The 17500-nt window shown below is 40.3% G+C and overlaps 1 protein-coding gene across 7 annotated transcripts in view; it reads right to left on the reverse strand.

Moving 5' to 3' along the window:
• rg (A kinase anchor protein rugose) overlaps positions 1 to 17500 on the reverse strand; it is an 803540-nt gene that overhangs the window by 747824 nt on the left and 38216 nt on the right. For 5 of the 7 annotated variants that reach the window (XM_070098203.1, XM_070098206.1, XM_070098205.1 and 2 more), the window contains exons 4-10: positions 11701 to 11766; positions 6271 to 6411; positions 5569 to 5726; positions 3257 to 3470; positions 2842 to 3064; positions 1276 to 1418; positions 550 to 740 (exon numbers count right to left, since the gene is read on the reverse strand). In XM_070098203.1, the coding sequence (XP_069954304.1) occupies positions 550 to 740; positions 1276 to 1418; positions 2842 to 3064; positions 3257 to 3470; positions 5569 to 5726; positions 6271 to 6411; positions 11701 to 11766 (1136 nt within the window). The remainder of the gene's footprint in view (positions 1 to 549; positions 741 to 1275; positions 1419 to 2841; positions 3065 to 3256; positions 3471 to 5568; positions 5727 to 6270; positions 6412 to 11700; positions 11767 to 17500) is intronic. The other 2 variants (XM_070098202.1, XM_070098204.1) reach the window with 2 other exon arrangements.

Genomic DNA, 17500 nt, shown 5'->3' on the forward strand with positions numbered 1-17500 from the left:
AATGACTCTCTGAACTGTCATATCTGGGTGCCTCTGCACAGACAGTGATTATGTATGAGTGATGATGAAAGTGTTGAATGATAATGAAAGTTCTTTCTTTCTTTTTGGGGTTTTCTTTCTTTTGGGTCACCCTGCCTTGGTGGGAAACGGCCGACGTACTTAAAAAATACGTTTGTATATGTGTGTGTGTGTTTTTTCAACAAACCGGCCATATCCCACCAAGGCAGGGTGGCCCAAAAGAAAAAACAAGTTTCTCCTTTTATATTTAGTAATGTATACAGGAAAAGGGGTCACCAGCCCCTTGCTCCCTCCATTTTATTCGCCTCTTACGAGACGCATGACTTATGGAGGAAGAATTCTGTTCCACTTCCCCATAGATAAATATTAAATGGTTATAGAATCTTTAAGAGCAGAATCTTTAAATGTATAACAACACCATTTTCATACCCTGTCCTTAAGCATACTTATCAAAAATATAATTCCTAAGCAGATACAGCAAGCTGATCTCAAGTAACGCTCGCATAAAATCTTTAAGAAATTTCTACATACTTGTGAGTTGATCTTGAGAGAAAATAACCAAGCAACTTGAGAGCCTGAAGGCGTATCAGTTGACTCTCTGAAGCCAAGAGTTTGAAGACTGTGCGGACACCATGTTTTGCATCAAATGCTGGTACCATGGAGGATGGGTGCTCCGACATGAGGGACATTAACATCTGTAGCACATCATGTAGGTTCTCATCCTAATGGGTAAAACAATTTATAGTATTTACATTAATAGGTATTGATTCAAACTAGTATTTGAGGTTCATAATACAGCACCACAGCATAAGACAGAATTGGAACGTATGAGTAATACAGTATCATTCAAATTTTAATTTTATGTCATAATTAAGCAATTACCTACTTTAGTCTCATAAAATCATAACACTATTGCAAACAAACCACAGAAAGGGTGGAGTTTAAACCCATGGCAAATGAGTCCTAAAACTCCAGGGCAGAGCATGAGCCATTTGACTAGCTGGATGATGGGGACTGAAGCAGCCTTCAGTAAACACATTAACCACTTTCCCATGGTGGTGTAGGCATGAGAATAGATCTGGGTATTATTTCCAGGATAACTTATTAAGTTCTTCCAGATCCATTTGCATCTGGATTTCACCCCCTTTAAATAGCACTCTTTTCACTGGGTAAACAGAACCCAATGTAGCTAAAAGGATAATGTATATTATATGTATATTTCAAGTAAAAATGTAAAGAAAACATGCTGCTACAAACCTCATGCATGGTGGAAAGGAAGTTTAAAATAGCCTGCAGCTCATCTTCCTTGACACCATTGCCAATCATGATTAACTGCTTGAGAAAAAGCAGCATATATGCTCGAAGACTAACAATGTCCTTGTCACTGGGTCGTGGACCATCTGTGACAAAAATAAAATAATTAATTATGTTTAACAAAATTCTGGTATATGGAAGTTCTATCTATATTTAACTGTTTTTATATACTAACAGTAGAAAGATACAAGAGCAAAAATAAGAGTTTCTTTCCCAGCTTGTTTGTAGGCTAAAAAATTTTTCTTCAACCCACTGACCAATGGGTTACACATGCCTTTTTTAACATTTGCTATTTTTTTTTTTTTATCTCAACAGCCATCTCCTGCCAGGGCAAGGTGACCCAAAGAAAAAAAAAAAAGAGATATTCACCATCATTCATTCAACTGCTGTCTTGACAGAAGTGTGCTGAACTCTCAATTCAGATTACTCTCCAACTGTTACATCCCACCTTCTCCTTCAAGAACATAGGCACTGTTCTTCCCATGTCCAGGACACAAGTCTGGCTAACCAGTTTGCCTGAATCCCTTCATAAAAGTTACCTTGCTCACACTCCAATAGCACATCAATTAAAACCACTTGTCTCCATTCACTCCTATCTAGCATATTTACACAAGCCTGCTGAATGATCAAGCCCCTAAAACTCAAAGCCTCTTTTAATCCCTTCCCCCAACCATTCTTGGAATGACCCTTACCCCTCATACCTTCCACCTCAGATTTAAAAGCCCTCTTTATCACCCTCTCTCTCTCTCTCTCTCTCTCTCTCTCTCTCTCTCTCTCTCTCTCTCTATCCTCTCTACATGCCCAAACTTCAACCCCTCCTCAGTCTTCTGAATTAGAGCAAACCTTGTGCAATGAGTAGAGCAGATAGTGATCTGCCGTAAAGACTGTCAAAGAGGTCGATACTGCTGGGTAAAACAGACCAAACACACATTACAGAATACTTGAACACTCCAGTACAGCCATCAACTACTGACATACTTTCCCAATTCGTTCACTAACCTTAGCAACTTCTCTTCAGAATCTCACACAAGTAGTGTCATCAGCAAACAGCAGCTGTGACAACTCCCACTTTGTATTAGATCCTGCACATTTTAATCTCACACCTCTCCCCAACACCCTAGCCTTCACTTCTTTTACAACCCCATCTACAAATGTGTTAAACAATCATTGTGACATCATGCATCCCTGTCTAAGACCTACTTTTACTGGAAAATAATCTCCCTCTTTCATACATATGACATCCCTTATGCATAATGGGAGTATCTAACTCCTGTTAGATCGAGTATAAAGGACCAGGTAACACCATTAAGTGTGCAACAACAACTTGTCATGAACATCTGTCACAAAAAGATCAAATCTACATACCTAGTCAAATCTTATGTAATGGTAAGTGTTTTAATCCACAAGTTCAGGAACTTGTGAAGTTTAAGTAATATAATGAATTAATAAGCCTTTCATTAATACACATCAACACATAAATTTATTATCAATTTCAAGTAAACAACTTACCCAGACCTTTAGGATTAATCCCACTCTTGTCCCTGGGATTAACTACCCAATAGTAGTACTTGAGTGTGTGCATTGTCTGCAATACGGTGGAAACTCTACGGACTGAACCATATATCTGTGCATCAGAGAGGAACTCTGTGGCTAGATAGGTGTATAATCGCATTTGAACTGCCACCGGAGAGTAGATCCAGAGTGATGGGTTGAACAGAATGTGGTCCAGCAACTACAAGACAAAGTAATGGCTAATAAATCAACAGTGCTTAATTACTGTTAGTATTCTTTATTTACAATTGTATATAAAGTGCATAGACATTAACTATGCACTAATATATTGTAAGCTATTTACTAAAAACCTCAATAGTATGTCAATGTTTCCTTTAAACCAAATGTTCATTTTCTTCATCACAATGCAAACCTGTTTCAGGAGTAAATCCGAGTTTGAATTTGGACACGTGACGAGGAACTTGGTTAACTTGAGGAAGGCAGTGAGAACATCCATGGTAACATGATGGCGTGAGGCACGGTGCAGAAGGTGAGATATTACTAAAAAACCCCGATTCTGAACCATATGTTGCTGAACTGTATTACAGCTTTCAACCATCTCACAGATGAAACCTACCAAAGTAGAACTGAAAAGAAAATTATCTTTACTCTCTATAGTGACCAGCATTTACTAGATGAACAATATTCCCGAAATGTATCAGGTATTAGCCTTCTCCATGCCTTTATAAATCTTAAAACCTAAAAATTCTTTGCTGAAGAATAATGCAAAGGAGTTAAATGTGATTTTTACCATGTTCTAAAAACCTGCTATACTGTATTTACATTTCTATGAAGAACAAAAAAAAATTCCATCAGCAAACTTATAGCTAAATATTACTCCACTTTTCACAAGAGCCTTAAATATGAGTCATAAACATATCAGTCATAATATGCACACAAAATATGTACACATACACTAAACAAAAATCTCTCGAAATTCTTACAAAATTTGAAAACAAAATTTAAAATGCAAGACACTATCCAAAATTTGGATTATTTTTATTGAATATTTTTGTTGTTTCACGTTCACCTTGAAGATTTTTTCTCGTTTGTCCCATATTATATGAACAAGCACTGCTTACATGGACTGCAATAAATATAACCGACAGTCCTCTTACGGGAGGTCTTTTTCTGCACTTTTTTAAAGGTACAATAGTTACAGCTTCAAAGGCATTCTTCACATTGAAGGGTCTCAAGAGCCATGCCTAGTCCTCATTTCATAAAATATTGTAGTTTATGAATGCTTTACCAGTACATGAGAAGGTGCATGCTACATATTACTGTACAAATAATAAAAAATCTCATAATTAATCAAAATAAGACTAATCCTATTTTAATATATAATATTTTTTTATTTATTTATTAACACACTGGCCGATTCCCACCAAGGCAGGGTGGCCCAAAAAAGAAAAACTTTCACCATCATTCACTCCATCACTGTCTTGCCAGAAGGGTGCTTTACACTACAGTTATAAAACTGCAACATTAACACCCCTCCTTCAGAGTGCAGGCACTGTACTTCCCATCTCCAGGACTCAAGTCCGGCCTGCCGGTTTCCCTGAATCCTTTCATAAATGTTACTTTGCTCACACTCCAACAGCACGTCAAATATTAAAAACCATTTGTCTCCATTCACTCCTATCAAACACTCTCATGCATGCCTGCTGGAAGTCCAAGCCCCTCGCACACAAAACCTCCTTTACCCCCTCCCTCCAACCTTTCCTAGGCCGACCCCTACCCCGCCTTCCTTCCACTACAGACTGATACACTCTTGAAGTCATTCTGTTTCGCTCCATTCTCTCTACATGTCCGAACCACCTCAACAACCCTTCCTCAGCTCTCTGGACAACAGTTTTGGTAATCCCGCACCTCCTCCTAACTTCCAAACTACGAATTCTCTGCATTATATTCACACCACACATTGCCCTCAGACATAACATCTCCACTGCCTCCAGCCTTCTCCTCGCTGCAACATTCATCACCCATGCTTCACACCCATATAAGAGCGTTGATAAAACTATTCTCTCATACATTCCCCTCTTTGCCTCCAAGGACAAAGTTCTTTGTCTCCACAGACTCCTAAGTGCACCGCTCACCCTTTTCCCCTCATTAATTCTATGATTCACCTCATCTTTCATAGACCCATCCACTGACACGTCCACTCCCAAATATCTGAATACATTCACCTCCTCCATACTCTCTCCCTCCAATCTGATATCCAATCTTTCATCACCTAATCTTTTTATCCTCATAACCTTACTCTTTCCTGTATTCACTTTCAATTTTCGACTTTTGCATACCCTACCAAATTCATCCACCAACCAACAATTATTAACCGTTACAAATGCATCATTCGCCTCAAAAAATAAAATCGTGGCTCAATGGATGCTGACATAATCAAATGATTCTCAAAAGTACTAACATTAAACTGCCCAATGTAAAGAAATTTAATGTAATTAAAATGAGTTTCCACATCTAAACATACATCAATTACCATATTTTACAGCATCAAAGATGCTATTTTTTTCAAAAATAAGTCTCATAAATTTTTCCAGTGTCTTGGAGACTGAAGTACCATTTATCTTTTTTTTTTTTAATTTAGCAGCTTTCCACGACACTGGAGTGTCTTGTTCGCTGTAAAAAAAGTTACCTTTCTTAGTGTGCAAAGAAAATGGAAAAACTTACCCTAATGAGGGGTCTTTGTTGGTGTTGTAATAGTCATTAATAGCTGGGGGAGTGTCATGAGGCAAGTCAAGCTGTTGAAACAGTGGAAAGAGCACTTGAATTCCACCCATACTGTTCAGGGTACTGTGGATGCTGTGAGTCACCACTGCTTTCACATCCTGCAATGTTAAATGATGTTTAAGAAGGTAGTGCAAGATACTCGGAAATGTTACTTAAATTATTCATTTACCTTTGAACTGCTTCACATTAATAAGAGCTAACAGCTTTTCAAGAACAAAACTGAACTATTGAATCCAAAGTGGAATGCTTGAAGATATCCTCCTCAACCTACTGAGGTTTCCCAGTTCAGGCTGACATCTCTTTGCCTCGTGTGCAAACCCAGCCAGTGTGATTGCTTATGACAAGAAAGCCATCCAACAAGTGTCATTTATTTTCTATATGCAAAAATGCAAGGAAATAGAAGTTGTATTTTACAGTAAAAACCCACAACAATAAACATTAAATTGTAAAACACACTTCTGCAGAATGAGTATTGCTCCCACTAGTTTAGTGCATAGAAGGAAGCCTGAGGTTAAAGTATTTTTTTGGTCACTAAAATCTGTACACAAAATTCACTTTAATCCCTATTTGAATAATTAAAGTTTTCTTACTGTTAATGTACAGGTGAATTGTAGTCGTGATTTTATGCAAACTTAAGCTCACCTGAAGCATAAGTGCATGAGGATTATGGACGAAGAACGATGGGTTGCCCTTGGGAGCAGATTGCAGACATAGCTGGGAGTCTGTAGCAACTGGATTATACATAAATACAATTGCAGCTGCTAGTTTGCCATCATATAGTACCTAGGAAACACAAGTCCTTTAGATGTGTAAAAAACAAGGTTTGTGTACTTCGTTTATAACAGTACAGTACACACACACACACACACACACACACACACACACACACACACACACCAGGAGCTAAGACTCAACCCCTGCAACCACAAATAGGTGAGTACACACAACAAAAAAAAAAAAAAAAAAAAAAAAAAAAAAAAATGCATAATATGTGCAAAATCTACTGTGAGCTTTTCCAGGAAACTTAGAAAATACAAAACTTCAATATCTGATCATCTGACCTTTTGCTTTCATCACATTTTTAACCCCTCCTGTTTGAAACAAGATTGGAGGCAAATTTTTTTATTTGCGTATTGGTCCAATAATTTTTTATGCAGAAACTGTACATACACTCTAAAGGACTGCCATTTTTAGGTCAGCTTGAAAATAGGAGTATGTAACGAAGATTTGCAGTAGTACATGCACATACAACAGTATGCCTGTCTTCAAGTTTCCTAATTTCTAAGGTACAAGCTACATAATAATATTTCATATTCAATAAAAAAGCAGATCTAAAAATAAGAAAAAATTATCTGATAATTAAGAGCCGGGTCACAATATGGAAAAGACCCAGGCCAGGACAAGACCGGCGAACCTACTACAGTACAGATAACGAATGCATCGCATAACATTAAATCCGCCCAACGAAGTGTTTGAGCGTAAAAATTTTGGCCTGGCTAACAATAAAAAACTCACCCAACGTGATTCGTCCCGAATCTGTCTGTCCAGCCTGAGAGCCTCAGCTGCCCTGCTGCCATTGTTTACAAGCCAAGGTGGCCAGTTTCATGTATACATTCAATACATTTTGTATTATTCCATTGTTTTTAGTGCTTGTAACTGCTAAATAAGCCACCGTGGGCCCAAAGAAAGCTAGTGCCAACCCTGTGGTAAAAAGGGTGAGAAACACTATCGTACCATGGTCAGCTGCAGCTAATGCACCACCGTCAGCTGTACTACTCGAAGATGTGAAGAAACTATTGTTGGTGTGGCTTAACAAGAAACCAATTACCAAGAAACAATTAACCCCAGAGGATTAGCCACCCAGGATAACCCAAGAAAGTCGGTGCATCATCGAGGACTAACTTATTTCCATTAGGGTCCTTAATCCTGTCCCCCAGGATGCGACCCACACCAGTCGCCTAACACCCAGGTGAACAAGAAAAAATGTCTGAAACTAGTGCTCATATTAGTGAATTTAAGGCCAGCAAAGGCTGGTTTGAGATATTTAAGAATCGTAGTGGCATACACAGTGTGATAAGGCATGGCGAAGCTAAAAAATTCCAACCCCAACAAGTGTTCAATTGTGACGAAACAGGCCTGTTCTGGAAGAAAATGCCAAACAGGACCTACGTAACTCAGGAGGAAAAAGCACTCCCAGGACACAAGCCTATGAAAGACAGGCTAACTTTCTTGTTTTGTTGTAATGCTAGTGGGGATTGCAAAGTGAAGCCTTTACTCATGTATCACTGATAATCCCAGAGTGTTCAAGAAAATCAGTGTCTCATCACTCATCAATACTCTTCAATAAAGATAAGTGTCATTTTAACATTTATTTATATAGTTATTGTACATGTATCACTGTTTTCTTTGAAGGGAAATGTATATTTCATGAAAAAAAAAATTGTTTTTTAATACTTTTGGCTGTCTGGAACGGATTAATTGGATTTCCAATATTTCTTATGGGGAAAATTAATTCGGCTAACAATAATTTTGTCTAACGATGAGCTCTCAGGAATGGATTAATATCGTTAGCCGAGGGTCCGCTGTATTTATACTGACTATATCTAGTCTTAAAAACATCCAATTCTTCAATGTGAACTGCGCTTGATATATCTGACTTTAAAAATAAGATTTGCCATTTAAAAACAGCATTTACTCTATTTTGGTATTTGTAAGTTTTTGCTGATATTCATCTAGTATTAACTGTGTAGAACATAAACCTCATAACCTTTAATTATTAGGAACTGAAAATAATGACTTCTATGATATGAGTATTAGCACATTTTCAAACTGACGAACAACTTCACATCGCATACAGGAATGCGAGTGTTGAATATTAATACTCTAGATAGAGTGGTCCTTATAATAATAAAAAAAAAAAAAAAAAAAAAAAAAAAAAGTTTATTTCTTTGCAAAGGTTACAATATGTGTTTACATTTCATAATCTGATTGGTACAAAGAAAGCCACTATCATGCCGGGCCATTTCAGGCAGACTTAACCTAATACTTAAAGAAAAAGTTAAACGAATTTTTCCGAGGAGTATCCTGCCAAAAGGGTCTTATAGAAGAGAAAGTTTTTATAGTGTAATTTCACTGGTATAAATATATTCAGAGGTCACTACCAGAGCTTGCAATTTCATTGTAAGCATAATTTTTCCTCTCAAAAATGTTAAATATTCAACTGTAGTTATGGCAAAAGCAAATGTGTATACCACTCAAAGTTCCAATGACATTCGGTTACTAGGGCCAAAGTCTACAGAAATGGAGGCCAAATTACCAAGTAAACAAGAAGTTAAGACCTCCTACTTCCATTATCATCTCACCAGAAAAATACTGTATGGGGAGACCACGACTCAGATGGCTGTGATAATGATGTCCTTTTGGGACAAGCCTGGGATTCCTACACAAAAAACATGTTCCAGATTTCACAGTGAAGCTTTCTGATTAATGAAACAAATCAAGGCAAAGAGATCTGAGACATGGAAGAGATGATGGTATTCAGTGACTCCTAGGACTGGCTCTGTCATATCATTAATATCAACATCATCATCATGAAGGCCAAGACTGTCAGTTCCTTCTTTCACAGAGAAAAGCTGGATCAATGGGCTCTGTTGGCATGAAAGTTGCAATGCAGGAAGCCAAAACTGAAGAACATGAACAGTAGGCCATGAAGCGAATACTGCTGGAAGACCATGGGAAAGTGGCTGCATCTACAGCTGCTATATTGGCTTGTTTGTCCTGAAGAAGCACCGAGAAAAATGAAAAGTATGCAGGGCTTGCAGATGCACATATATTATGTCCATGAGTCCATATCCTCCCAAACTCACGTGAAAGCCAGTAATAACAAGACAACTCTCAGCTACTCTTGATTGAATGAAGGATTCTGACTGAAAATTTATCTTTATCATTTAGTCATTTGGCCATAACCTGTCCGAGGTGACCAACAATTACTCATCGTCAATTGTCCGGCAATGAATCATCAGATCTCTCATACATCCTGAAAGCCAAATTTAACATCAATACTCCACTCATCATCTACTTGGATGGGAAGATGATTGAGTGTCAGAAGTAATGAACTGGCTTCCAATCCTGGTCTCTATAAATGCATGCCAACAATTCCCTGGAGCCCCAAAACTCTCAGCCAGGACCAGGAGAGCCATGGTGGATGCTGCAGGCCAAGTTCAAAAGGAGTAAAATTTGAAGGAGTAGGTCTTTGCAGGTGCTTTTGTACCACCACGTTATCACAAGAACATCAGGGGTTTGGTTCCTAGTACCTGCTCCTTAGCCTCCGGCACACGCCCCTCAACATTATAAAAACCAAGAAATTTGTCAATCAGTGTTGGTACTCGAGCAAAAAAAGCTAGCCCTCCTCGCTCCTTTGATGATTTGATGCCTAATGAAGAGTAGACAATACCTGGAGTACTTACACGTGCAGTCAAAGTTCTCTCTATATTCTCTCCAGGTTTGCAATTTTGCCTGCCTTGAAAGGGGCCGTTAGTGTACAGCAATATTCCAGCCTAGAGAGGACAAGCAATTTGAATGGTGAAAAGGCTGAAAAAGAATATCGGTAAATATCATAAACCCTTTAGGGGAGCAGTTGTCAACCTGAACACCATCACTGAGAAGATTATTTCATCTTATTGTAGTGTCCATTCAAATGACTTCGACATCCTTGGCTTGGATTAAGAGCTTCCTGGAGAAGGATCCTTCAAACTGGCAGGTTGAAGGTAGTGAATTACTTGGAGGAGAGAGGTGTGATATTGATACATACATGAGTACAATGCTCTAATTACTGCAAAGAACCACAGGACAAATACCTCCTCCAGTTGTCAGTGATCACTGTGGATTTTTCTGTGATGCAAACGGCACAATGATCATTGTATTGTTTATATATATTCAATATTTATACTGTAATTATTATATTCATATTCAAAGCAGTAAATAATGAGGATTTAATAAAAGTTTAAGTATAATAGTTTTCTTGACAATATGACCTACATAAAACAGATCAAATTATTTTCAGTTATGATTGAATTAATTGTGCATGGCAGCGACCACTAAATATGACCTAATTTGAACACAATTTTGCATACAGTGACTCTGCAATACAAAACATTTAAATGGGATACCCCGCAGAAAAATTTCAGTTAAAAAAATTAGGACCACCCTAGTATATATACATACGTACATGCATTGCTACATAAGAAGTCTTGAACACAGATGCAATACACTCAACAACAAATTAAAGCTATATTTGAACAAAAAAAATCCTTACAAAAAATATAAAAAAATGAAAAGGCACGTACAAAACAAAAAAAAAATAATTAGACAGCATGCATGCAAGTCCGTTTTCACCAATTACTAGTATTGTTGCAATTTTGACAAAGACGTACAGCATTATCAAGACATTAAGTCACTCATCCTGAATCTATGTACAATACAGTATTTTTTTTTTTTTGAACCTACAATTACGTATTTATTTTGGAAATGATAAAATTTAATTCACTTAAATCTGAAATACATACAGTGGACCCCCGGTTAACGATATTTTTTCACTCCATAAGTATGTTCAGGTGCCAGTACTGACCGAATTTATTCCCATAAGGAATATTGTGAAGTAGATTATTCCTTTCAGACCCCCAAACATACACGTACAAACGCACTTACGTAAATACACTTACATAATTGGTCACAATCGGAGGTAATCGTTATGCGGGGGTCCACTGTATTTCATTTTTACTTTCAACCTATAAAATGCAGCCTAAGTCACATAAAGCACAGTAAGCTACAAATAAAATTAGTAACGCAACCCAGTATGCTGTCAGCTAATGCCACAAATTTTAGTTGCTAATACTTACACAAAAAAAAAATATTACTCTGCAGAAATTTATACTACTGGCAATGTGTCTTGAACTACAGCATGTATACATTCTCAGCATGCCTTATAAAGTACTGTGCGATAATAGCAAACTTAAGAAAATTGTGCGCTTAGGGCGAGCCCTTGTATGTACAGAAATCGGGGGGTTAGCTTACAAGGCTTACCCTCTTGTGGTTCTCTGGTAGTTGAAGATAACTCTCATTGTCGAACCGGAACTGACTCTGCAAGAGAGAGAAAGACCATCACCCATGCCATCCCACCAAAGGTGGAAAAGTATACCAAAACCCAAGAAAAATAAGCAAAGGTGGAAACAAGAAGACTAAAGAAAATTTATGGAGAGTGAATTATGGATGGTAAGAAGCCCAGAATTGAAGTTATGTTTTATAACTGATGCAGTAAATATGCCCAAGAAAATGTTAATAAATTCCCGTCTTCAATCTGTGAAACATTTCACCGTAATTATGCATAGTATGAGTTAATGAAAAGATATTAGTAGTATTAAAAGAATTCAATGCACATTCAATAAATAAATTACTGTATAAAGAAGTCAAATCCTGCTTCCGGTGACAAACTGAAGATACGCCATCCTCTGAGTGACAGTCGTTCAGTTCTGAAGTGAGGAATGGTGTTCTGTGTACGAGAATTATTCAAGTTGTTTGTGGGGACTTAATACTCAGCTCCCGGCCCCTCAGCTCTGTGTGTACTCACCTATTTGTGGTTACATGCGTCGATTCACAGCTCCTGGCCCCTGCCGTGTGTGTGTGTGTGTGTGTGTGTGTGTACTCACCTATTTGTGGTTGCAGGGGTCGAGTCACAGCTCCTGACCCCGCCTCTTCGCTGATTGCTACTAGGTCCTCTCTCTCCCTGCCCCATGAGCTCTATCATACCTCGCCTTAAAACTATGTATGGTTCCTGCCTCCACTACATCCCTTTCTAGGCTATTCCATGGCCTGACTACTCTGAAGAAATAATTCCTAACATCCCTTTGATTCATTTGAGTCTTCAACTTCCAATTGTGACCTCTTGTGTCTGTGTCCCATCTCTGGAACATCCCGTCTTTGTCCACCTTGTCTATTCCGCGCAGTATTTTATATGTCGTTATCATGTCTCCCCTGACCCTCCTGTCCTCCAGTGTCGTCAGGCCGATTTCCCTCAACCTTTCTTCGTAGGACAATCCCCGTAGCTCTGGGACTAGTCTTGTTGCAAACCTTTGCACTTTCTCTAATTTCTTCATGTGCTTGACTAGGAGTGGATTCCAAACTGGTGCTGCATACTCCAGTATGGGCCTGACGTAGATGGTATACAGAGTCTTAAACGAATCCTTACTGAGGTATCGGAACGCTATCCGTAGGTTTGCCAGGCGCCCGTATGCTGCAGCAGTTATCTGATTGATGTGTGCCTCAGGAGATATGCTCGGTGTTATACTCACCCCCAGATCTTTTTCCTTGAGTGAGGTTTGCAGTCTTTGGCCATCTAAACTATATTGTGTCTGCGGTCTTCTTTGCCCTTCCCCAATCTTCATGACTTTGCATTTGGCAGGGTTAAATTCAAGGAGCCAGTTGCTGGACCAGGCTTGTAGCCTGTCCAGGTCTCTCTGTAGTCCTGCCTGATCCTCGTCCGATTTTTTTCTTCTCATTAACTTCGCATCATCTGCAAACAAGGACACTTCTGAGTCTATCCCTTCCGTTATGTCATTCGCATATACCAAGAACAGAACAGGTCCTAGGACTGACCCCTGTGGAACCCCGCTTGTCACAGGCGCCCACTCTGACACCTCGTCGCATACCATGACTTGTAGTTGCCTCCCTGTCAGATATTCTCTGATCCATTGCAGTGCCTTTCCTGTTATGTGTGCCTGATCCTCTAGCTTTTGCAGTAACCTCTTGTGAGGAACTGTGTTGAAGGCCTTCTTGCAGTCCAAAAATATGCAGTCGATCCACCCCTCTCTCTCTTGTCTTACTTCTGTCACCTTGTCATAAAACTCTAGTAGGTTTGTGACACAGGATTTTCCTTCCCTGAAACCGTGCTGGTTGTCAATTATACACTTGTTTCTTTCCAGGTGCCCCACCACTCTCCTCCTGATGATCTCCATGACCTTGCATACTATACACGTTAGTGATAGAGGTCTGTAGTTTAGTGCCTCATGTCTGTCTCCCTTTTTAAAAATTGGGACTACATTTGCCATTTTCCATACCTCAGGGAGTTGCCCAGTTTCAAATGATGTGTTGAAGATCTTTGTTAATGGCTCACACAATATCTCTGCACCCTCTTTAAGGACCCATGGAGAGATGTTGTCTGGTCCCACTGCCTTTGAGGTGTCAAGTTCGCATAGCAGCTTCTTCACATCCTCCTTGGTTATATGTACCTCATCCAGCACTTGCTGGTGTGCCTCCCAGTTCTGATTTCTTGGAGTCCTACTGGTTTCCACTGTAAATACCTCTTTAAATCTTGTGTTGAGCTCCTGACAAACCTCTCGGTCGTTTCTTGTGAATTCCCCATCACCCTTCCTCAGTCTGATTACCTGGTCCTTGACTGTTGTTTTCCTCCTGATGTGGCTGTACAACAGCTTCGGGTCAGTCTTTACTTTTGATGCTATGTCATTTTCATATTGTCTCTGAGCCTCCCTTCTTATCTGTGCATATTCGTTTCTGGCTCTTCGGCTGATTTCTTTATTTTCCTGAGTTCTCTGTCTTCTGTACCTTTTCCATTCTCTAGTACACCTAGTTTTTGCCTCCCTACACCTTTGGGTGAACCAAGGACTCGTTCTGTTCTTCCCATTATTTCTGTTTCCCTTGGGAACAAACCTCTCCTCTGCCTCCTTGCATTTTGTTGCTACATAGTCCATCATTTCTTGTATTGGTTTTCCTGTCAGTTCCCTCTCCCACTGAATGTCTTGAAGGAAGTTCCTCATGCCTGAGTAGTTCCCCCTTTTGTAGTTTGGTTTTTCCCAGCCTATTCCTGCTACTCTCTCCACTTGGAGCTCAACTATGTAGTCGAAGCACAGAACCACATGATCACTAGCTCCCAGGGGCCTTTCATACATGATACCCTCGATGTCCGAACTACTCATGGTGAATACAAGGTCCAGCCTTGCTGGTTCATCCTCTCCTCTCTCTGGTAGTGTCTCTAACATGTTGATGCATGAGGTTTTCCAGTACCACATCCATCATCTTGGCTCTCCATGTTTCGGGACCCCCATGGGGCTCCAGGTTTTCCCAGTCAATCTCCTTGTGATTGAAATCACCCATAACTAGTAACTTTGCTCCCCCCATGTGTGCTCTCCTGGCCACCTCGGCTAGTGTGTCGATCATTGCTCTGTTGCTCTCATCGTATTCTTCTCTTGGCCTCCTGCAGTTCTGTGGTGGGTTGTACATTACTGCAATTATCACCTTATGTCCCTCAGACTGGATTGTTCCTACTAAGTAGTCCCTTTCGCCCGTGCCATCCATTCCTTCCATTTTCTCAAAACCCCACTGGTTTTTAATGAGCAGTGCAACTCCTCCTCCCCCTCTCCTCCCTCTGTCTTTCCTGAGGATTTGATATCCGGATGGAAAGATTGAATCTGTTATTATTCTGGTGAGTTTTGTTTCTGTGAGTGCTATTATGTCTGGGGATGTCTCTTTGATTCTTTCGTGCCACTCCTCATACTTGTTTGTTATTCCATCTGCATTTGTATACCACACCTTCAACTTCTTTTCTAAGACTGTGGTCTGGGAGGTATATTGGGGTTGGGGAAGTGGGAGACCTGGTAAGGAACTATGGGTTGTTGCTGTGGGGGTGGAGTTTGTAATGTAGTGGGTGGGGGCATTGGATGTGGCATGGGTGTTTTGATTTAGAATGTTTGGTTGCACTGGTTGGGAGGCTTCTATAGGAAGTTGTGAGGGAGGCTGTATTTGATCTTCTTCCTGGGTCTGGGATCTCCTGTCTATCTTCTCCATCCCCTCTCTTTCCTCCTTTTGCCTTTGTACCATCTCTCTCAGTTTCTGCCTTTCTTCTTGTGTTCTGTCGCGGTCGAGATACACCTTCCTGTATGCCGGCATGTCCCTTAATCGTGCTTTCTCCTGCAGGATCCTGGTCCGAGTCGCTTCTGCCTTGAAGGTCACTCTCACTGGCAGGGTTCTTTTTTTTACAAACCCCCCTATTCTCCGAAAATTTTCCAGCTGGGTCATGTCGTCTTCTCCTATTGCTTTCATGATGCTTTCAATTGTTTTTTTTCCCCTTGTTTTCTTGCTTCATATGTTTCCCCTTCAACTTCCTGTAGCCCATACACAAAGACTGACCTCACCCTTTCATTCTCCCACTGCATATCCCTGTGTATCCCCTCATTTAATTTGGTTTCTTCCACTGCAGCTTTCCTTTCATCAGTTTCACTGGCTAATGTACTTGGGCTCAGTGGCCTGTCATTTTCCCTTCTCGGCTTTCCTAGGGCTCTGTTGTTGTCTGTTAGGGCCTCCACATAAAGCTTAGCTCTTTCATTTGCTACAGTCTCCTCTGATAGAGCTTCTCCATGCAGTTGTGCCCCTTCTTTCCCTACAGTCCCCTTATTTGTGGCTGAGGTAGCAGTCTCTGTTGTCAATCCCAAAATGTTCTTTAGTTCTTTAGGCTGTTTCAGATTTTTCAATTCCTCTTCTAAACTCTGTATCCTAGCTTCTGCTGCTTTGACATGCACCTCCCACTTCCTGCTTTCCATATCTATCCTCTCTTCCATTCTCATGCTAAGTTCTTCTAGTTTCTTTTCCCATTCATGATCCCCTTTTATGAGCTCTGCTGCCCAATCTTCCTTTGCAGTTTCCTCCTCCTGTCCCTTGGTTTTTCTTGTTGCTCTCTGGCAACCCATTTTTGTTTTATCCTGATTGCCTCAGAGTGGGAAACCTATGTAGTTCTGTATGTTAGGTTAGTAGTGTGTATGTCAGAGTGTGGAGGGGGAAGTAGTGGAGGAACTGTGGCTATGTGGGAGAGGAGTGGGGAGGGGTGGGGAGGGTTTAGGGTGAACGGGGGAGGGGAGGGTGATCGAGGGAGGGGAGGGATCAGGGGAAGTAGTGAGATGTCGGTGGGGGAGGGGGGGAGTGTATGTGTGAGTCTGGATATGTGTGTGTGTGTGTGTGTGTGTGTGTGTGTGTGTGTGTGTGTGTGTGTGTGTGTGTGTGTGTGTGTGTGTGTGTGTACGTACTCACCTAATTGTGGTTGCAGGGGTCGAGACTCAGCTCCTGGCCCCGCCTCTTCACTGATTGCTACTAGGTCCTCTCTCTGCTTCCTGAGCTTTATCATACCTCTTCTTAAAACTATGTATGGTTCCTGCCTCCACTACTTCACTTGCTAGGCTATTCCACTTCCTGACGACTCTATGACTGAAGAAATACTTCCTAACGTCCCTGTGACTCGTCTGAGTCTTCAGCTTCCAGTTGTGACCCCTTGTTCCTGTGTCCCCTCTCTGGAACATCCTATCTCTGTCCACTTTGTCTATTCCCCGCAGTATCGTGTATGTCGTTATCATGTGTGTGTGTGTGTGTGTGTGTGTGTACACAAAAACTGTTATCCATGGAAGCAAAGAAGATAATGATGAGAGTGTAGTGGTACCAACATGCTTTTATGGAATGACTCTCCGACCTGTCATATCTGGGCGCCTCTGCACAGACAGTGATTATGTATGAGTGATGATGAAAGTGTTGAATGATAATGAAAGTTTTTTTCTTTCTTTTTGGGTTTTTCTTTCTTTTGAGTCACCCTGCCTTGGTGGGAAACGGCCGACGTATTTAAAAAATACGTTGTATATGTGTGTGTGTGTGTGTGTGTGTGTGTGTGTGTGTGTGTGTGTGTGTGTGTGTGTGTGTGTGTGTGTGTGTGTGTGTGTGTGTGTGTGTTTCAACAAACCGGCCATATCCCACCAAGGCAGGGTGGCCCAAAAGAAAAAACAAGTTTCTCCTTTTATATTTAGTAATGTATACAGGAAAAGGG

Source organism: Cherax quadricarinatus, chromosome 61 (assembly GCF_038502225.1).
Source record: "Cherax quadricarinatus isolate ZL_2023a chromosome 61, ASM3850222v1, whole genome shotgun sequence".
NCBI lineage: Eukaryota > Metazoa > Arthropoda > Malacostraca > Decapoda > Parastacidae > Cherax > Cherax quadricarinatus.